The sequence below is a fragment of the Schistocerca nitens genome, chromosome 12 (genome assembly GCF_023898315.1).
Source record: "Schistocerca nitens isolate TAMUIC-IGC-003100 chromosome 12, iqSchNite1.1, whole genome shotgun sequence".
In the NCBI taxonomy this organism is placed as follows: Eukaryota; Metazoa; Arthropoda; class Insecta; order Orthoptera; family Acrididae; genus Schistocerca; species Schistocerca nitens.
This window is the reverse complement of record NC_064625.1, coordinates 40,799,317-40,822,493: the sequence shown is the minus strand read 5'-3', so window position 1 is coordinate 40,822,493 and position 23,177 is coordinate 40,799,317. Positions and strand designations below refer to the sequence as shown.

The 23,177-nt window shown below is 36.2% G+C and overlaps 1 protein-coding gene across 1 annotated transcript in view; it reads right to left on the bottom strand.

Annotated features, from left to right (window-relative positions):
* The window catches only part of LOC126215390 (serine-rich adhesin for platelets-like), a 267,306-nt gene that overhangs the window by 67,733 nt on the left and 176,396 nt on the right, over window positions 1-23,177 (bottom strand). Inside the window, exons 11-13 of the mRNA XM_049942097.1 lie at window positions 18,799-18,888; window positions 7,587-7,836; window positions 882-1,108 (exon numbers count right to left, since the gene is read on the bottom strand). Of these exons, the coding sequence (XP_049798054.1) occupies window positions 882-1,108; window positions 7,587-7,836; window positions 18,799-18,888 (567 nt within the window). The remainder of the gene's footprint in view (window positions 1-881; window positions 1,109-7,586; window positions 7,837-18,798; window positions 18,889-23,177) is intronic.

Sequence of the window (23,177 nt, the reverse complement as noted above, 5' to 3'; positions counted from 1 at the left end):
TAATAATCAGTTATGAGTACGGTCCTGTTGCATCGAGAAAACCAACTATTAGGGTCTTTTTTTTTTTTTTTTTAATAATTTGCCTTTCCCAACTACAATATATGATAATCAGTTTATTTTACAAGTTTATTATTTATGATTTCAAGTTAATTTGCTAATTACATAAAAAATCTAAAAATCCTGTTTGGTAGGAGGTATTATTGTAAGTTAAGAGAATGAGCTTGGCACGCAGCAAGCAGGATGTCAATCGACCAGTATGGTAAGGGGATCTAACATGTGAACAATCCATACAATTGTATGATGGGAGGTGATATGAACAAAAGAAAAAGTGAGTAAACATAAGAAAAGTTAATTCAGTTGTTTGCTTTGAAAAAAACTGAACAAAATGAAGCTTTGAATAGTTAAAAAAAATGAGGCCAGGTATTTTCTGCAGATAAAAATGGACTGATGACGTACAACAATCAATGAAAGGATCCAGGTATAAATTATTAAAAAAATTATGTTTAATGTTCTTGCAAGAAACTAAAATGTATTACAAAAATACTCATAAATTCTCTTCAATAGATTGCAATTACAGCTAATATTTATATAACATTTACCTTCTTGAATAATGAGAGCAAATAAAATGTTACAACAGGTACATCTGAAGATCTGGCTAGAACGCTCAAAATGGAACATCTTACAATAAAATTGTAGATCACAGCCTCAGGCAAAACTGAGTATTACTGTCACATTAAGTAATCTAGACAGTATTATTTGCAGAAGAAGAGGAACTGGAATGAGATAAACTGCAGTGACTTATTAAACTTACATGAGCAGTTACCCATCAAGCCTTGTAAGTTTAGCAGAGCAGCAGACCATCTCCATGTAAGTTGCAGTACCTTTATGTTGGTGTCAGCAGCGGCCGAGGCGCGCGCCATCAGCTTGCGCTGTCTGCGCTTCTCCTTCTCCTGTCGACGCCGCTCCTTCTCCTGGCGGCGCCTCTCACGCTCGATGCGCCGGCGCTCCAGCTCAGCCGCAACGGCAGCAGCCTGCTGCTGCTGCGCCGCTGACAGCTGTTCGACTGGAGGGGCGGGAGCCACAAATCCTGTGGTGCCATCTACCGCTCCTGTTGCAGATTTTGGAAGACTTCGAAAACCTGTCCTAGTCAAAATGTTTCACATGTGTCAACATGCTAAGTAGGATGCTAACAAGGATAGGTTGCCAGTGACGGGATCAACTTTTCGAAACAATATGTAAAGAGAAGTATGATAAGATCCCAGGTATCACACACTGTAGCCATTCATGCCTGTGGGCTCTCATTTGCAAGTAATTGATCAAAAAAATGTGATTTTTAATTAATGTTATGTATTAATTTTGGTTTAATTTCTTTCATTTTAGCATGCTATTTTTTCATCCACGTTATTGCATTCAATATTTCTGTTTCTCATTTTGCTTGAATTTTATTTTATTTATAATCCCTTCTTTTGTTTAAATCTTTGTATTATTTTGTCATTAGTGCAATAGGAATTTGAGTATGTTTTAAATGTTTGTATGATGATTACCATCCAAAAAAATAACATCTTGTAACAAAAAACACATATTTGACACCACCACACACTCAACATAAATAATTTCGTCTCTTATTTTTTTAAAATGATACATCAGCATTTTCAAATATCTAATACTGCAATAGATACATTATAATTACGTCCACATTCTCAAAAATTCAGAGAGACAAAAGAATGAGACAAAGAAAAATAAGAGAACAAATGAAGAAGTTTGTATGATGATTAGAATGGTGTAACAAAGGAATAGAAATAAAAAATTAAATTTAAAACAACTGAATAAAGATACTGACCCAAGTCATCATTTCGACACAGATTTAGAAATAAAAAAAAATTACCGCACCAGACGAGTTTTGAACCTACAACCTACTGCATGAAAATGTCTTACCCTATCCTTTCCACCATGCAACCAATCTTCAGTATACTACTTTTTTAACATTATTGAGCATCATATAAAATTCTGATTGTTTTTGTTGATTACCTGCAAATGAAGGGCCACTAGGGTGAATGGTTACAGGATTCGATACCTGGCTTCTTAACCTACATCACCATATAAATGGTTTCAAAAAGTCGATACCTCCACTGGGGACCTCTCGTTGTAAATGTCAAACATCCTCAGTCTATGAAAAATGGCACAATAAAGGTTCGATGCTATTGTGAAAGTGTGAAGTACTCATATGTCATCATCGTAGTCTTTGATTCAAAGACAAATTTGATCAAGTGCTCTATGTTAGTCTATCTTGCGCAAGTCTTTTTGTCTGTACATACCTTCTGCAACCTACAGCATGATTTAAGCTAACTGGCAGCCAATAATAAAGTCCAAAGTTGTGACACTGTTGCAAGAAGTACTGTCTACAAGCAGCTGCTATAGTGATTTGCTCTCTGTGATGAAAGTAAATCGCTTTAAAGTCTCCTACAGATGTCCCATAAAAAACTGTACAAAAAGAGAGCAAGAGCTTAATAGCTAGTGTGAAAACTGTTTTCTGCTACTTGTTTCTATGCTCCATACTGAAGTCCATGCTAGGTGGGTGGTTGCCTTTCCATTACTTTATACACTGTTCCATCCAGGAATTTCCCATATTGTTATGAAATTCATGTTTGATGCAGACCCTTATAGCATCTCTATGCAGGTCACAATCTGTTCTTAAATTTAATATGTGCAGAAGCTACATTTATTTTCAAAGTTTGTGTGAACTTCACATGCAGAGAAGTTTCCTGCTTTAGAATAAGCATATAAAATGGCTTGCGTAATGGAAGTGGCAATGGGCAATGCAGTGGTAGGCGTCTGTGCCAGTACTACTTCCATTAATATTTTGCTAGTGCAAGCAGTCCTGCCTGGTGTCTGTCAAACAACAACTAATTAAAATTAAAAAGTTTTCAATGGTGTTGAGCCACAATTATACAATACTTTTTAAAGGAGTAAACTACCATTTGACTGTGTACTGTTATATTTATCTTTTGTGCTATGCAGATTTTGGCTTCTATGTCATTATCAAGTTTAATGCTAAATGTTGTTAGACCATGATTATGTCATGTCTGGACTGCCTTAACAGACATGACACAATAACTGACAACTTTTAGCACTGCACTTGATTATGGCATAAAAGGTGAAATATAGATAGTACAAGAGATAAGTAATACACAGTCAAATAGTGGTTTACTCTTTTGAAAAGTAATTTAAGTTGGTTTACATATCCATTTGAACCTGTTTAGTGTATTCAAGCCTTTGTATCCCTCTACAATTTTCAACACTCACACGTCCATCCATTACCAAATTGACTAATCCTCGATGCGTTAGTATGTGTGCTATCAGCTTATCCCTTCTTCTAGCAAGGCATGTGATGATTTTCTCCTCATCCCAGTTTTTATCAGTGCATCTTCATTAGTTACCCAGTCTAGCCATCTATTCTTCAGCATTCTTCTGTAACCACACATTTCAAAAGCTTCTATTCTCTTCTTGGCTGTGCCATTTATCATCCACATTTCCCTTTAAAATAAGGGCAAATTTCATACAAATACTTTTAGAGAATATTTCCTATCATTTACATTATATGTGATACTAACATATTCCATTTCTTATAGAAAATTTTTCCATACTATTACCAGGATGCATCATATATCCCCTTTACTTCTGCTGTCATCGGTTACTTTGCTGGCCAAATAGCAATATTCATCTATTACTTCCAGCACCTTAATTCGTAACCAGATTATCTCAATATCATCTCATTTATTCTGTGTAAGTTTTGTTTTAATTTTCTTAATGTTCACCTTGCAACCTCTTCCCAAGAGAGCACCTATTCTGTTTGACTAATCTTCCGAGTCCTCTGCTGTGTTGCACAGGATTACAATGTTACAGTAAAAGCTCAAAGTTTTAATTTCTCCTTCCTGAACTTGAACTCACTTCCTTCATTTTCCCTTGGTTTACTTTACTGCTTGCTCAATGTAAAGATTGAATATGGGAGCACAACAACAACCTTACCTCACTCCCTTCTAAATTACTGCATTCGTGTGATGTCCTTTGACTCTGCAGTCTTTGGGTAATTATAATGCATATGAAGGAAAATGCTTCTGAAATCATTGTAGGGTCATTCCATGTCTAATGTCAACCATCTCAGATTTTGTAACATTATGTGGGCACGTTTGGGGATGTCTATTAATTATGTGAGCTCAAAATGGGAGGAGGTTCTAGCAAAATGTCATTTAAAGGGAGGGGGCAATAAAGGTCTCATGTCCACTTTATACTTCAGAGAATATACATTACAGTAATGGATAGCATTTTGTTTCATAAAATTAATCCCAAACATACAGTATACAATATTACAGTGCCCACAAGTCTTTAAGGCCTCTCTGAATCGAACACTTTACACTTGTGCATCCCCAGGATTCCCCAATTTGAAACAAGTGCTGCACGAGTGTCTGATTTCATTTGGGGAGAACACTGCCATGCTGGTCAAAATCACTGCAGATCAGACAGGCACTCGTGATATACTACAACCCATGTAAAGCCAATGTTACTGTGTTCAACACGAATTTGTATCAAAGCTTTTACACTGCCCATTTTATGTGGCCTGCTGACAAGTAGAAACACACAGGTGAGCAAGAAGTTAATCATTTGTGGAAGGAAGCTAAGCTGAAGTTCATCAACAAGAATAGTCTTAGTGAACATATAAATCCAGAGAGCAAAGAGATACGCAATCATCAGTTCAAAGAAAAATAAAAAACGTTATAAGTAAAGGTTCAATGACATTTAATGTATATAATATATCGATGAAAGTCAATTTTTTAGGTAACTGTCAAAAGGGTTGATACTATTTCCATGGAGTCTTTTTGCCATCTGTTTGTCTGAACACTAGTCATAGTTAGCATATTTAAATAAAATGTTTTTAATCATGAGTTAAAAACACTGTTTAATATACTTTTTAAATAAAACATGTTTTTACTGAAGTGTTTTAATCAATCTTTAAGTAATTAATGAACATCCCCTTTCCTGAAAGAGCAACATTTCTAGTGCACAATTGAGTTCAAGAGCCTCTTAACTGAAGGGTCACAGGATGTTGTCAAAGCACATCAAGAACTTTCGTCAATTTTGAAGAACTGTATTTCAGTAAATAATTTTCTTAAAGCTGCAAAAATTGTCAAAATGGGTGATCCATTTGTACTGTGCTCTTTATGTAAGTCTTTTTGTCTTTTACTAACTATTTTTGCTCCAAGTGGCTCACAGAGAAATCATAATATTTTGCTGTGACCAAATTGCTCCAATATATAAGCAGACTCATCTTTTCACAAGGTTTACGAAGTTATCCTTTTGTGACCTAACTGTCTTGTAGCAAGTTTATAAAACGTGCAGGTTTGGTTATTTTTACGTTTATTGTTTTTCAAACATATGAAGCTGAAATTGGGAAAAAAAGGTGGCTTGTAAATGCAAGGGACACATGATCCATACTTGCATAAGGGCCACATACTTGCGTAAGGGACACATGATCCACCCATACTTGGGTAAGTTACCATCAATAAATCCCCAATTCCTTAAGGAATCAAATTTCCATCTACAAAAGGGCACCAATTGTCTGTTAACTTTCCATATACTTTAATGTGTCAAATCACTGATGTTAAGCACGTAGAAGAGAAAAAGTTTTGGAGAGGTTTGAAATGATTCTTTAATTTTGTTCGAAATTGCTAAAAGCCCTTATTAGGAAACACTGGATAAATATAGTCTGGATAGTTTGTGCCTGATTTTAAGCAAAAGCTATTTTTCACAGATCTCAATGTTTATGATATATCTCCTGAATGAATGATGGAGGCCAAGTCTGAGGGCAAAAGGGCATGAGGGAGACTTAGAGCGAGACACATGGTCACTCTAAAGACAAATTTAAGAAGAAGGAATCTGGACTGGAACATAACAGTTATAGAAGAAGAATGGTGGAAAGACAGAGGAAAGCAGAAAAGTCCCATACATTTCCCAAAACAGCTCAATGCTAGATAAAGGGGAAACGAAAAGACAATGATCTCTTGAACTATGTGTCTTAAAATCATATAATTTTGTAGGAACATCCAGTGTCTTATATAGAGACGGTCTGCAAAGTGCAGCGCAAGTAGAGTTAGTAGTAAAGACGTAATAAATGAAAACATAAGTGCTCATTTTGACGTTATACTGTGTGCCATTTTAAGCAGAAGTTAGTTCTTCACACATCTAAATGTTTGTGATGTCATATCTCCTGAACTATGTATCATACAATGATATAATTTTGTAGGTACACTCGGTGGTATATGTGTGTACCGTTTGCAAACTGTGTTGCAAATAGAATTGGTAGTAAAGAAGTAATAAACTACAACATCATTTCTGATGCTGAAGTTAAACTGCATGTACAGCAAAGTTCCTGGAAGTTGTTAGACTGGCAACCTGCAACAGGCACTGCAAACTGAAAAATAGTTTTTTGTGCACTACCTGGTTTCTAAAAAAATCTAACTATAGAAGATGCTGCCCAGAACAAATTATTTTAATGTAGATTTAAACTGGCATTGTTCTCATATTGTAGACATGGATATCACAGACCCCCCCCCCCAATCTCTCTCTCTCTCTCTCTCTCTCTCTCTCTCTCTCTCTCTCTCTCTCTGTGTGTGTGTGTGTGTGTGTGTGTGTGTGAGTGTGTGCGCGCGCGCGCCGATGAGCATCTACAAGACAATTGAGGGTAGACATCACAACATCACATATTTTTACTGCTTGCTTTTTTGAGAAGACAAAACTAGTTTTCTAAGTAAGTCCACGAGACGTTACTGAGTGAAAATATGCAAAATTAGTTAAGAGGCTGATTTGTTTGTCTTCAATACTAGCAATTATATGAAGAACAGGAGGAGCTGAAAATATGTGTTTGAGCACCTCAGTAACACACTTATTTCAGTTCAAGTTTCTGTAAATATGTACATCAAAAATTTGGAGTGTTCCATTTTGTTTATTGACTCCTGTTTATAGGCTACGTCACTTTATGGCGTGATTATATTTGTTGTATAGAACTGTATGTAGTGTATTTTCTCAAAACTAAGGAGCGTCCATTTTCAGACCACCAGTTTCTTCTTTGAACAATATCACTAAGCATTTCCACTGTTGCTTTCCAACTCTAATGGGATTTATTTTAACACTGGTATTTGTCTGCAAACAGTACCAATTCTGCTTGATGAATTTTAAGTGGAAGGTTATCAACATAAATGAGGAAGTGAAATAGACCTAAAATAGATCCCTGTGGAATTCCCTTTGTAATTTTTGTTGCTAGTCACTAAAATTTACTCTCCATCCAACATTTTTTGACTTATTAAAAAAACAGTTTGCATTTTGCTTGTTAAATATGAGTCATACCAGTTGTTAGTAAAGCTATCAATTACATAAAACTAAAGTTTTCCTAAGAGTAATACAATCGACACAATCAAATGCCTCAGAAAGATCACAAAAATACTAACTGGTGATATTTTATTATTTAAGGTTTGTAAGTCTGTACTCCTCAAAAGACACTCTTCAGCACATGTACACACAGCTGCACTGCTCACCTGCAGGTGGAACTGGCAATGATGTCGACATCATGGGCAGTTGCAGCACGGCGGCCACAGAAGGCAGTAGCATTGCGGGACCAGTACAGTGTGATGCGGCAGTGGTGACGCGTGCCGCCAGGGCAGCCGCCACATCAGACAGGGCTGCTGCCGATACCGATCCCCGATCAGCGGGAGAAGCCGGAGGCACGTCTGTGACCGTAGCCACAGACGTGCCCGGTGTGGCGCCGGCCCGTTGCGCTCCATCTCCCTGCACCGAAGAAATCACCTGTAGCACACTGCTGACCTGTAGAACATGGCCATTGCTGGGGCCTGGCCTGTAGCCTCCCACCAACTGCACACAATGACTGGTAAAGGGAGTAGTATATTGTACATGCCGGAAGCAAATAATCGTGTACAATTTCTTTAGCAAGAGGAAGGTTGTATAATGGTGATGTGAAAAACTCTTGACATTGCAATGTAAGAATGAGTTTTATTTGCCAAAAAGGTAAAGTCTGTTCGTATCAGTAAAAGACCATACTGTTAAGTAGCAATAAACAGTTCATAATCAGAGAACAGTTAAAGACAGCTGTAGCATATTTGTAACTGAATGTTCCTTTGAATGGTGCCATTCTGGGAATTCAGCCTGTAATGCATCTGTCAATACTGGGTAGTAGCACAGGATACGATTCCCATCTAGTAAATTACACGATATCGTGTATTTTACAATACGTATGTTAATCTATAAATGAAAGATGCTTCATTTTGTCATGGTGAACTATAATTGATTGAATTCTTTATGATTTATATTTATTTTGTGCTATTATCAGTTCTTATAACATTTTAAGTTTCGTTATCAGCTGTTTGTAAGTAAGAAATTCTTATCTCAACAGATTTTGTAAAAACGTTTGGGAATAATAAAAACATTATTTGAAGAATTATTTACGCAGAATTGCAGAGAATGGCATAAAATTACCAATTTAAATGGCGACACTGTATATTATCTATGATAATGTATTTCTTTAGTTATTTTTAATAATTCTTAAAGACTTGTATTTTCAAACATTAAGGTTAAAATGTGAGCAAAGACACATACCAACAGGTGTTGAAAATTCTTTGTAAATAAACAGCTTTAATTGTGACTAACTTTAATAACAATCAATTACACATTTGTATTAGTAAAAATTTCATAAACAGCATGTGCACTGGTGACTGTTAGTCAGTATTGGCTGTACAGTTGTCGGTTAGGCAGTACCGTATTTGATAGGTTGAGCACATCAATGTGCAAAAAATATGACACTGTCTTTCATGCAAGTTGATGTAACAAAGGGAAAAACTAACAGAGAAGATTTCAGTAATGTTTTACCACTGGGAAAAATAGATAACAAAGTTATGAAAATGCATGTGTGATGATACTGAAAAAATTAGAAGTATCTACGTCTAGTACGTCCAGAACCAAAGTATGAAATATTTAATTTTTGTTCTAACAATATTCAGTTAGTAATGTCACGTAATGACATATTCAGATTATATTTCTGAGAAAAATAACCTGCAAGTTAAATTTTATGTACTAATATAAATGGCTTACATTAGATACCATAACAAATTATTCTTCTCTCAATATTTCAGCTGTGGAACTTCCAGCCACTTTTGTAGTGAGTCATGAGACTGAGGACGTAGTCGTCCTGCTACCCTTACAAACCTGCAGGCCACACTGATGCATGTACTGCTGTACACACTAGCAGATGAATATACGCCACTCGAGTGGTATATATATATGTGATGCCTGTGTACCCTCTATGAGACACACCATTAGCTCACCAGAGAGTGGCAATATAATGTTGTCTTTGAGAGATGACAACTGAAAATCCTGAATTCCGTAGTATATGCACAATACAGATGTAGATGTAACTTGATCTTTATGCAAGGAATGCTGGAACGTAAGTATGCTGTAATGTAACAGATGGATATACGATAAGCCCGTTTATTAAACAAATCAATACTCCATGATGTTTGATGCGTAGTTGTATGTTTGTGATAGTACCTTGGTTGCAGAATGAATTTTCACTCTTCAGCAGAGTGTGCACTGATTTGAAACTTCCTGCCAAACAAAAACTGTGTGCCGGACCGGGACTCGAATTTAGCACCTTTGCCTTTTGCAGACAAGTGTGGGAGGGAGGAGGCGAGGCACTGGCGGAAGTAAAGCTTTGAGGGTGGTTCGTGAGTCATGCACAGATAGCTCAAATGGTAGAGCACCTGCCCACAAAAGGCAAAGGTCGCAGGCTTGAGTCACAGTCCAGCACGCTGGTTTACCTCCTGTGAAGTTTCGTTTCCTAGTTTTCAACTTATACTAATTATTGTTTAACAACATTTGAAGCTATATAAAATCTCTATTTGAAAATACCTTCAACATAATTTATAAATATGTCATAAAATGATGTAATCAAGTGCTCAAAATGCAAACAGTTACCATATTCCTAGTATAATGTGGAATGCTGTTTCTTGAATTAAATCATAAAACTTTAACAGTAGAGTCACTACTATTGTAGGGAAGTAAAATACTTGTGTTCTTTTATGAAACTTGCATATCTCAACATTAATTGTGAAAATTATTCATTTCGTGAAATTTGGTATGGAAAACTTTGCATTTTACAATATAATTTACTTAAAATGTGTCATTACTTCCTGCTATGTATGCTGTCACATGTACATCAATTTGAACAAATTCCTCTCCATTGTAAATCACAAAAAATTATAATTACAACAAAATTGTAAAATGTGTTATTGCCAAAAAGCTACACAGGGAGGTCAGAAACTGTCTGAAAAGCTTGGAAGGTTGGTTGTACTGAGAAATAATTGTTATGAATAAATTCGATACATCGTGTTGTTTCCAAGGTAATTAGTCGGGCCAATGTGCGAGCAAATTCGAGCAGCCTGGCAGATACAATTAGTGACAGCTGTTCTCGTAATGTAGATGACAGCACATGAGGCTGATCAGCCTTTGGCTCAGGTTCAAACCTCACTACCATCCTGTTTCCAATTTTTATATTACTCTCTTGTTCGGTTTTAGGAAACCACATGAAGAAAATGTTTGGTGACACCGTCTCTGGCAGACAACTTGAATTTGTACGCAATTGCCTGATTGGCTAACTTTGATGCTAATTAACTTGGAAATGGTTCAACACATGGAATTTTTTCTTAACAATTAATTCTCAGCACAACCTAATCTGCAACACCCTTACCAGCTTTTCAGACTGTTTCTAACTTAGATCTATCTACATCTACATCAATACTCCTCAAACCACTCTGAAGTATATGACACAGTGTATGTCCCATTGTACCATTCATTAGGGTTTCTTCTTGTTCCATTCATGTATGGAGCACAGGAAGAATGTTTGTTTGAATGCCTCTGTGCATGCAGTAATTATTCCCATCTTGTCCTCATGATCCCCATGTGAGCGACATGTATGAGTTTGCAGTATAGTCCTAGTCATCAGCAGTATATTCCTAGAGCCATCTTTTAAAGTAAGTTCTTGAAACTTTTTTAGTAGTCTTTCTCTGGATAGTTTACATCTATCTTCAAGAGTCTGCCAGTTCAGTTTCTTCAGTATCTCTGTGACACTCTCCCACAGAGCAAACAAACTTGTGACCATTCTTGTCCATCTTTGTATACATTCAATATCCCCTGTTAGTCCTGGGTCAATCCATACCAAGTGGTCCAGCACTGGTTGCTTCACCATCTCAGAAAAATATTATATTTTCTGGGTGAATTCCCCAATGTTTGGTAGTCACAAAAATATTTTTTTTTTAATTTATTGTTTATTATTTTGAAATGGTGGCCATATTTGTTCCAGGCCACATGTGTTTTTTTGTATTTGCAAGCATCTACATTTTTTACAATTATTCAGTAGTGGATTGTCCTAAGCCTTCCAGATAAAATGCGTTTAGTTCAACACACTCTGGGCTACAAATTAACATCATTATCACTTAGCCGAATACTTTAATATATATTTAATAGTTCAAAATTATCAGCCACAAATTTAAAAAAAAAAACTCAATTTTTGAACAGTACTTTTCCAAAAAAAGATTAATTTCTCAGCTTTAAAATTTTTCTGCTATTTCACTATATAGTATAGTTACTTTTTCTAGATTATCAATGGTGAGCAGCTTGCACTTAAAAAAATACACTATTTTTAAAAATTGCTTTTTTTCTTAATTTTTCCATTTTATGGCCTGCAATATCTTTGTTGGGGGACCAAATAAAAATCTGAAAATTTCACAATTAATAGACCTTTATGATATCAAACTTCAGTATAAATTTCGACTTTGAGATTCAATTGGAAGTTATGGAAAAAAGATTACAAACACGAGTCAAAGATATGTTTTTTAACATCTGCGATATCTGGTATGCTAATCAAATAACGTATACCAATTGCATAATGTAACACACCACATTACACTAGCTAATGATTATTTGTCGAAACAATGTTGTGGTAATTGTTTCAGCAGGCTAACAAATGCATCTGCAAGTCTATACAAGTCTGATTGTTGTCTTCCCCCTTAAACCAACAGTTGTCTACTCACACTTATTTAGCTAGAAGTTCTTGAAGTGTGCAGTTGAAAAATGGTGTCTCAGTGTTCTGTTGGTGTTGTTATTAATGAAGCATGTCATAAAAGCATACCAGGAAAATCATTTTGTCCAACTTGTTATTCTAAGATAATTGTAATCCACAAGAGAAAGGATAGTGAAACCTCAGATACAGAATTTTGTGACTTAACAGCAACCATTAAAAAAGTAGACACAGCTTGTGAAATCCTGGGTATATCGCCTGCTAGTAAAATTAGACAACTAAGTCAAGTTAAAAGACCAAGTGCCTTGAATACAAAAATTGAGAAAGTGGCAGGTATAGTCAAAAAGAATTTGGAAGTTTCATCTCAAAATACAATTTGTACTAAAACAGATGGAAGTTCTAAAACTTCACCAACCGAATATGATGATTTGATACAAAAACTAAAAACTAAATGCAGTACTTCCAACATAGAGGATAAAATTAAGATTATCAGTTAACTGCGGAATTTCTTGGAGTCGAGCAAAAGTTAGTGATGAATTTAATGTGTCAGAATGTCTTGTTAAGTTAAAAAGGCAATTAGTAAAAGGACAGGGAATTTTATTAGCATTACAAAAGAAAAGTGCATCTAATTTGATAGATGAAAACACAATCAATAAAGTTATTACGTATTATGATGATGACAGTAACAGGTGTTTGATGTCTGTCAAAAAAGACTGTGTTTCTGTGAAAGAAAAGGGTTCTAAGATTCAAAGGCAAAAAAGGTTAATATTGTGTTATTTAAATAAACTATTCACTGAATTTAAAAAAGAAACTTCTGACATTAAAAATGGAAGATCAAAGTTTTGCGAGTTGAGACCAAGATGGTATATTGTTGCAGGGGCATCTGGCACCCGTAATGTTTGTGTTTGTTTGTTTTATCAGAACGTAAAGTTGATGATAGATGGGGCCAATCTTAGAGTTGATTATAAAGATCTTTTGGAAGTTATGGTATATAATATGGACAGTTACAATTGTATGATCAACGGAAAATTTGAAGATTGTCTAGGCAAACAACCCTTACTTGACATGTGTAAAGAATCCGAAGAAGACAATTTGATACCTGACAATATAAAATACAAACAATGTGTGACACAGGACAGAACTGAAATGGTGACAGAGAAGAGTTTTTTGAAGTGTTAGTGGCTAACCTTGAAAATCTGAAAATGCATCTTTTATTGCAAAAGTTCAAAGTAAATTTTTGAAAGACAAAAAGCAAACCTTGGCAGCTGATGAATGCTTAGTTCTTTCTGGCTTTTCGGAAAATTATTCCTTTGTTGTTCAAGATGAAGTACAAGGACACCAACGGGTAAACAAACAGGCCACAAAACTAATGAGCCACAGCTTTTGTGTCATAAGTGACTACCTTGAACACAACACTACAGCAGTGCGCATTTTTCAACTAAAATTAACAAAATACATTAAACAGCACCACCCTTCAATAAAAAAACTGATTTACTTTTCAGATGGGGCAGCAAGTCAATATAAAAACAAAAAAAGATTTTATTAACATCTCCTTTCATGAAGAAGATTTTGGGTTTGATGTAGAATGGCACTTTTTTGCTTCATGCCATGGGAAGAATGCTTGTGATGGTGTCGGGGGTACAACAAAGCAAGCTGTCACAAAAGCAAGTCTGCAGTGAACCGATGACAACATATAATAACACCTCAAGAGATGTTTGAATTCTCTAAAAAACATATCAAAGGAATTACCTATGTTTTTGTACAATGTGAGGAAATACAAGAAGTCTATGATAGTGTCTTGAAGGAAAGGTACAACACTTGTCAGAAGATTAAAGGCACTCGATCTTTTCATTGTTTTGTACCCCATTCACACAACTTCCTGAAGTGTAAAACCACATCAACTTCGCCTGATAGTGAACTTCCCATCAGCGTGGAAAACTTGTGCAACTGGTTCTTCAAAATAAAGACAGAGTGGCTCGTGTTTACGATGAACAGTGGTGAATTGGCAAAGTTGATAATTCTGACTATCAAAACCAAGATGTACATGTTGTATTTTATCACCAACCAGGACCAAGGACATATTTTTAAAAAACTGAGAAGGATCAAGTTTGGATGCCACTTAAAAATGTACTAAGGAAGCTGTCTCCCATGGAATTTACAACTGTGACTGGGCGAACTTATAATCTAACACCCAAACTGAGTGAACAAATTTCTCAAATGTTCAATGAGCGATATACTAAAAAAAAAATAACAAGAGAACAATATAATGTAATTAGTAGGCTTATTTTCAATAACAAAAAGTAAGTAATCACAGATATGATTAAATTATATACTGTAACTGATCTATTTTATCCCATAAGCCTAGATACCGCAGATGTTAAAAAACATATTTTTGAATCGTGTTCATAAATTTTTTTCATAACTTCCAATTGAATCTCAAAGTTGAAATTTATAATGAAGTTTAATATCATAAAGGTCTATTAACTGTGAAATTTTAGATTTTTATTTGGGCCCCAAACAAAGATATTGCAGGCCACAAAATGGAAAAATTAAAAAAAAAGCAATTTTTAAAAATACTGTATTTTTTTAAGTGTAACCTGCTCACCATTGATACTCTATATAAAGTAACTATACTATACAATGTAATAGCAGAAAAAATATTAAAGCTGAGAAATTAAACTTTCTTTGGAAAACTACTGTTCAAAAATCGAGTTTCTTTAATTTGTGGCTGATAACTTTGAACTATTAAAAATATATTAAAGAATACATTCAGCTAAGTGATAATGATGTTAATTTGTAGCCCAGAGTGTGATGAACTAAATGTATTTTATCTGGAAGACTTAGGACAAGCCACCACTGAATAATTGTAAAAAAAATGTAGATGCTTGCAAATACCAAAAAATGCATGCAGCTTGGAACAAATATGGCCACCATTTCAAAATAATAAACAATAATTTAAAAAAAAATATTTTTGTGACTACTAAACATTGGGGAATTCACCCAGCAAATATAAATTTTTTCTGAGACAGTCAAGCAACCAATTATTTTTTTCTTGGACCACTTGGTATGGATTGACCCCACTGCATTGATTGTTGTTTTGTCTCTGGAGTACAGTAGTGTAACCAAGTTCCATCTGTGGTCACAAACCGGCACAAAAAATATTACTCATTTCTCCTAAAATGGGCCAAACATTGTTCCAACTTGGTCATTCTCACACATTTTTGATCAAGCATCAAGAGTCGCGGTACACATCCAGAAGATAATTTTTTCATTTCTAATTCTTCAGTTAAAAAGCGACATACAGTGTCAGAGGACATCTGGCAAACGTGAGCAATTTCACGCACTTTCGATCGATGATGCTCCGTGACCATTTTGTGTACTTTTGCAACGATTTCTGGAGTAGTGACACATCTCAGTCAACCACTGCACAGATCACCATCTGAGCTCTCCTGACCAAATTTAAACTCATTTGGCAACAGTTGAATATGAAGGAGCAGAGTCCCCCAGTGTACGTGGAAACTGGCACGAATATCCTTTGCTTTCATACCTTTCTTTACGAAGTACTTGATCACTGCTCAAATCTTGATTTTTCCCACCTTCGCAAATCACTATGCAGGAACAACAAGAGAGCCACATCACCGCAACAAATCTCTTCCAAGAGCACTCATGTGGCACTTGTTTACAGGCAACAGTTCAATGAATATCACATAAACAACTCATTGTGCTAGTGCTGACCTCTCATGGCGATTCCGAGAACTTTTCAAACCACCCTTGTATTAAGTGGAGTGCTGCCACACCCACACTAGGTAGGTGACCATTCAAAAAGCTCTACTGTCGCCTCTGCTCCGGTTAGCATCTAAAACGAATTCTGCTGAAAGGGCTACAAAAGCAGGAATTTTGATTTCACCTGGCTTGTTAACCATTTGTAACTTTCAGGTAAGCATCACGACTGGTGAATGAGTATAACCTACATTTCTCTTGTTGCCATGTTAAAATCTACTTCTTTTGCCAAAACATGCTAGAGTTTACACAGTCACTTCACTAACATGTTCTGCAGACACAACAGCAAGAGTGTTCTGAAAGCATCTTTTATTAAGTGGAAAACTCAAGAAAAGTAAAGTCAATAGCTTATGAAAAAGGACATGTAATGTGTACACTTATGCTGTTCCAAAATCCACAACGTTTCTCGTTTCGACAGCTCTTAAAAATTACATTCTTTCACCCAAAAAGTCTGTTGTTAGTGGAATAACATGGCAGGTTATGAAGTTTTGCATAATAACCATGTGGCAAAATACTCTCCTCCTTGCACACTATCCTTTGGCAAAATCTCATCTCGATATCTCAAACCGTTAATGAAATATGAGGAATGTTGTACATATTTCGTTCTGTCTCTATCACCGATGTACGCGATCGCAGATGAGTGTGCTGCATCAGATCGATTTTCTTGAGATTGGTGACACGTGGAGACCTCCACCCGTGTCTATAGAAAACCTGAAAGTGTTAGCTAAATTCCTTATGCAGCAAGATATTATGTAATATGCACCAAACTCAAAATCATAGCCACCCCTATTTTTCAGTGCAAACTCTTTTGAACATTGCACAGCGTCTTGCTTAAATGCAAATATCGCAATAACTGTGACCGTTAATGGAATGATGAAGCCGACATGTAAAGCCACAAGTAGCTCAACAATGAAATTGTTTACCAAATTGTTTCAGTAAAATCAATTGATAAAGACTGCACGGCACGTGCTTCTATTCTGTCATAACCATCGTGTCACTCACTGGCTGAAAGCAGGCAAACAATGTTTGCCTCCCCTTCTGAACATACGGGTGAATTCATCCAGTGCTTTGGATGAGAACTGGTCACTGCTTATCAGCCACCATATCCTATGTGGGCTATAGCACTAGCATGTTCCCCACTCCTGCCCTGCTACATCCCTCCCCCTCCTCACTCCCATGCCTCCTCTGTAGACATCTATTCCACTTCATACAATCATTTTCTATTCTGTTGAATATGTCTTTACAAACAGACTTATTGGTGACTGTTGAGGAAGAGCTCTCGGGTTCCCAGCCCAGTGACAGTATTAAAGTACCGTAACATTTTGAAGAGTGTCCTACGTACCATCTTAACCAGAAGACATTTTTCAAAGTGTCGTAGTACTTTAACACTGTCAGCCAGCTGGAAAGCGGATAGCTTTTCCTCAACAGTATACACTAGGAAGGTCTACATTCACAGCTATTAGTGACTAGTTTAGAATACAGTGTTCGTGTGTAAACAATTACCTGTACTTTGATAATGAGGGTCATCTTGAAGTAATGCAACAAAAGTTATTAAGAGTTCATTTTTGTGAGCTCTGTCTCTCTTGTCAGGTGGCCAGCTGCAGAAAAGCTCATAATGCTACATACATGAAACTTACAAATGTGAACAGTTCATAACTCTTCTATTCAGTTACTATGATCACACATTTAAGTCTCAGGTAATATTTGAAAATAACCATTTTATCCTCATATAGTCAACAATAAATTTGAATGCGAATGCAACTTTATCAGACAATGACTGCTATTCTTCCAATAATTATTACAAAAATAATTAATATAATGAAAGCATAGGCAATTATCTGGCATATAATATTAAATAAATACAAGAGTTTAAACAAATTAAAAAGGATCTTCACATGGAGAGTGATACAGAACACACAGAAGCAGACAATGGGATGCAATATATTAGATTACAACTGAATTTGATTCTCTTGCAAATGACTACACTGTCAAGTACATAAAGGATCCCTTAAACTGTGGTTTTAATGCATTTGCTGGCCTGCTTTTTCCATACTTTTAACTTAACAAGAGGATATTGATTTTATGCATATTTCTGTGTATAGTGGTGCCTCTTTTCTCTTAAGGCTACCTCTGAGTGTGTGTGTGTGTAAAAGGAGGGGGGAGGGGGGGGGGGAAATCTGAAGAATCACTGTACATGAAAGACACATAATTTTTTATGCTTTTATGAATTCATGTCTGCTGCTCACTGCCCCTTCTGCTTCGTGAGTAGAAATCCATTCTCATTTACAAAGTGTTTAATGTTCCACTGATGATTAATGTTAATTTAGCTTCACAAATGCGTGATGTTTAAATTACTTTTTGTTATTAGCTATGAATACTTCTGATCTTAGTCATCATGTTATTCTTTTTAAATAACAACATTGTGTTTTGAAAAGACTTAACCTATTGTTATACTCAATTCTAATGCATCTGAACAAACTAAATGAATAATTTGAACAATACATCTAACATTGTTAATGATTAGGTGCATTTAATTTTTGTTTGCAGAATTCAGAATCCATGCAGCCTGCGAACTACTGAAGCTACAAGAATGTAGACAGCTGGTATGGATATGTTGCTGAGCCATGCTCGGGAGAAATAGCCCAGGGCCTCCCAAAGTTGGAAACTAATTTTTTCCTCTCGTTTTTCTGTCAGTGTCGATTCAATCACCTTGTGCATCACCTTCGGTTGCCACATTAGATTTTTGTATTGCAGGGTTGTATTTGCCTCATACGGTTCTGCTGTCTCAAAGTATGACAGGTGGCTAATGGGAAATGAATTTAGGAACACTGGTGAAAGGAAGTGTGCAATATTCAAACATGCAATGTTTTCTCTGACTGTACCGTCATCGTGGATGGTGGTGGCTCCTGAGGTGGTGGTGGGGGTGGAGGGGGAGGCAGTTCTGCTGGCACTACTTGTAACACATTGCCAACCTGGAAAAAAAAAACATTTTTGTGACACCTATAACTACAATCCCATTACCAAATCGCTGTGGAAGGCCTGAAAATGTATTAGATAGATATATAGAGAGAAAGAGAGAGAGAGAGAGAGAGAGGAGAAGAATAATACTGTTGACTGGTTCCAATATAAAAATATTAAAATTTATGTAATTAATGTAGGACATCATGCATTTCAGGAAATAATTCTCCTTCTCAAGTATACAGGGTGAGGTCACTAACTATTGCCTCCTAGAGTAACTCCGAAAGTATGATAGTAGCTGAAAAGTTTGTGGGACAAACATTGCATGGCACAATGGGGGCCATAATATGACGTGGGTTTTTTGTTGCTAGGTGGGATCACGTAAGAGGTATGTAGGTCTACTTTTTTTTTTTTTATTATTATTTGGGATGTTATAGTTTGGTACTTATTTTCTGATAGCAGTTATCAGAACGAATCCAATGATGTGTAACAGTAAGGTCTTTGAAGGTCAACGAAGGTCACAAAGGTGGCATGAACGTCCATTTCCAGAGGGTGTTCGAATTGATGACCATTGATATCAATGCAGTGCTGCAATCTTCTTATCATGGATTGAGTGGTATTCCTTATCACTGCAGCACTTATCGAAGCACATGCAATGACAATTCTATCTCATATATTGTGCAAATAGTAAATATTCGCTGAATACAGTGCATCCATCTAACGTGCCATTCGACGGTTTCGCAATAGAACAATAATAGGAATGGTAAGACTAGTACTGTCGAATCAAACGAATGTGAATGATGTATTCTCTCGAAAAACAAGTCGATATGCTTTTCATTTATGGAGAATGTCAACAAAATTCAATGAGAGTTAGAGCCCTATATGCTGAAAGATATCCTCAAATTACCCCCCTTACATTTTGTATATTTAAATATGTGTATGGTAAATTGAGAACAACTAGATCTTTAATGCATCGGGAACATATCCAGTGAAGGATAGTTACTAACGAGGAAACGGAAACTCGTACTCTTGGCGCTGTGGTTCGGGATCCTAGTGTTAGTTCGCATTAAATTGTAAGAGAATCTGGCATGGGCCGGAGTAGTGTTGTTCGTGTTCTGCATTGCCACAAATATCATCCTTACCATATCAGTCTCCACCAAGAATTAACTGGTACGGATTGTATGCATCACACTGAATTCTGCCGATGGGCTCAACTTCAGATTCTGAAGGATGACACATTTATTAATTTGATTTTATTTACTGACGAGGCTACATTCATGAACCATGAAAATGTTAATTTGCATAACATGCATAATTGGGCAACTGAAAATCCATGTTGGCAGTGGCAAGTAGCACACCAAAAACTGTAATCATTGAATGTATGGTGTGGGATTCTTGAGGACAAAATTATAGGCCTCTACTTCATCGAAGGAAATCTTTATGGTAGGAAGTGCACCACATTCCTGCGAGGGACATTAGATCTGTTATTGGAAGAAATACCTCTGGGTTTTTTCTTGTGTGGATTCATAAAAGACATTATTTATTAAGACTTTCCAACTACACCTGAAGATACACAATAGATAATTGTCAGAGCATGTGCTTCAATAAGTGCTGATGTGATAAGCAATATCACTCAATCCATGATAAGAAGATTGCAGCACTGCACTGATACCAATGGTCATCACTTGGAACACCTTCTGCAAATGGACGTTCATGCTGCCTTTGTGACCTTCGCTGACCTTCAAAGACCATACTGTTACACATCATTGGATTTGTCTCAATATCCGCTATCAGAAAATGAGTACCAAACTATAACATTCCACTTAAAGGAACAAAGTTGAGCTTCGTATCTCTGAAGCGACCCCACCTACGAACAAAAAACCAACGTCATATCATGGCCCGTTGTCCCATGCAACTTTTGTCCCACAAACGTTTCAGCTTCTATCATACTTTTGGAGTTACTCTTGGTGGAAACAATTAGTGACTCACCCTGTATAAATTTATTACAATATGTGACAGGGGCCTGAAAAATCCTTACATAAAATGTGCTTGTACATTTCACAGTACATTAAGAAGAAGAAATGTCACTAACAGCACAGAAATGTGTACTCTCAGTCAAGTTATGCATGACGCAGCATCTGACACATGCCATAAGAAAAATGTGCTTGATAATGTAAGTTACTTTAAAAACACGCACAGACTATGCTTATTGTTTTAGGTAGAAATAGTGACAGTCTTGTATTTTATTTATTATAATTTTGTATTTCAGTCACAGGCCATATAAATATTTTCATTATACCTTTCAGTTATTACCAAGTATTCATCAGACAATCTGTTTAAAAAGAAGGAAAAACAGAGGGGGTGGGGGGATAGTAAAATACTAGGAAACTAAAGTACAAATCAGACTAACTCCTGTAAATTACTAGTTGATGAGTTACTACAGAATGTATTCAAGCAAATAAGCTGTGGAAAGAAATTACCTTGATTTGTAGTTCAGTTTTACATTATTTTACCATCCATGTGTTTTTTATTTCTTTTTAAACATTATCATATGATGATGACTTGATAGTATCTCGAAAGATATGCTGATAACACCTGTATGACTGGAGACAAATATATAATAAAAGGCTTCTAAAAAAAATGAGGAAACATACTGACCACAAAGTAAACTAAGTATATAAAAATCAAAATACTGGTTTTTGATTTAAAAAATGGACTCATCATAAATATGACATTAAAAGGATTAAAAGTATTCATTTTTATGCCACGTTAAAATAACACCACGCCTTGGTATCATAATCAATATATTTGACAGCAAAAGAAAGCTGTAAAAATTTTTAAAAACCTAGAAAATTTCATTCCATTCAAAACTGAAATTTCTGAAAGGGCAAAGGGAAAGGGAGAAGGTGCAACAGCTCCCAAATTTACTGCTGCACAACACTTAGATGCTTCAACATACAGCTGCAAAAAGCTGAGAGGAAAAAGTATAAGATGGGAAAACGACATTACATTCAAGTTGTAAACAAGTAGTGAGTGATCATGAAGTAGGAGAAATATCTTATGTTGTATTCCAATGAAAATAATAAATTTTTGAAAACATAATAATAGATAGATACAAAATATACTCACCAAGCAGTGGCAGCAGAACACACACATATGAAGCTAAAGGAAATTTGTAAGCTCTTGGAGCCAGTGGGACCTTCTTCTGGCAGGAGGATTGCAGGGGAAGGAAGAAAGGGGGGGGGGGGGAAGAAAGAAAGAGAGAAAGCGAGAGAGAGAGAGAGAGAGAGAGAGAGAGAGAGAGAGAGAGACAGAAAGAAAAAGGTCCAGTGATGTTTAGGAAATGGTGAGCATTTGGAAAAGTCCCCCAGAACCATGGGTCATGGGAGACTTACTGGATGGGATGAGAAGGAAAAACTGATTGTTGGGGGCTGCACTGAATGAGATCGGAAAACCTAAGAACTTAGAGGTCGATGATAAGGTAATAAGCATGACAAAACACCGTATGATAGTTAGATCAGCAGTTCTGGCCTATGCAGAACAGTGTGTCACTATTTGCTCTCCTCCACATTCTGCAAAACATAATGTATTTCTTTGGTTTGTTCAGAAAAAATAAACACATCACTTTGTGTAGTAGATGTACTTCAAAAAACCAAAATTTAATTTCCCAACTTAAAAAAATATTAGCAGTAGCTTCCAACATCAATACAATGACTATTTATTTTGTGATTAACACATGAAGAATTAAGGATGGAATATTAGGGTTTAAAGTCCTGTTGACAATGAAGTCTTTTGACATGGAACACGAGCTTGTAGTGTGTTCGAGATGGGCTGTGAGATTGGACGTGTTCTCCAAAAGGATCATTTCGGCATTTGCCTGGAGTTTTTTTCGGGAAAGCGCTGAAAATCCAAGGGGATCGGATGAAGATGTGAATAATCATCCTCCCTAATGGGAGTCCAATGAGCTAAACACAGTGCCACCTCGCACAGTGACTAAGGTTTGTGTTATACTATACTGCACAACGACATCTACGTAGATACTATGCAAGCAATCATATGGTGTGTAGCGGAGTGTACCCTGTACCACTAGTCATTTCCTTTCCTGTTCCACTTACAAACAGAGTGAGGGGAAACAACTGTCTATAAAGATCCATGAAAGTCCTAATCTCTCTATTCTTATATTCATGTGCCTTACGTGAAATATATGTCAGTGACAGTAGAATCTCTCTGCAGTCAGCATCCAATGCTGGATCTCTAAATTTTCTCAGTAATGTTCCTCATATAGAATGTCATGTTCCCTCCA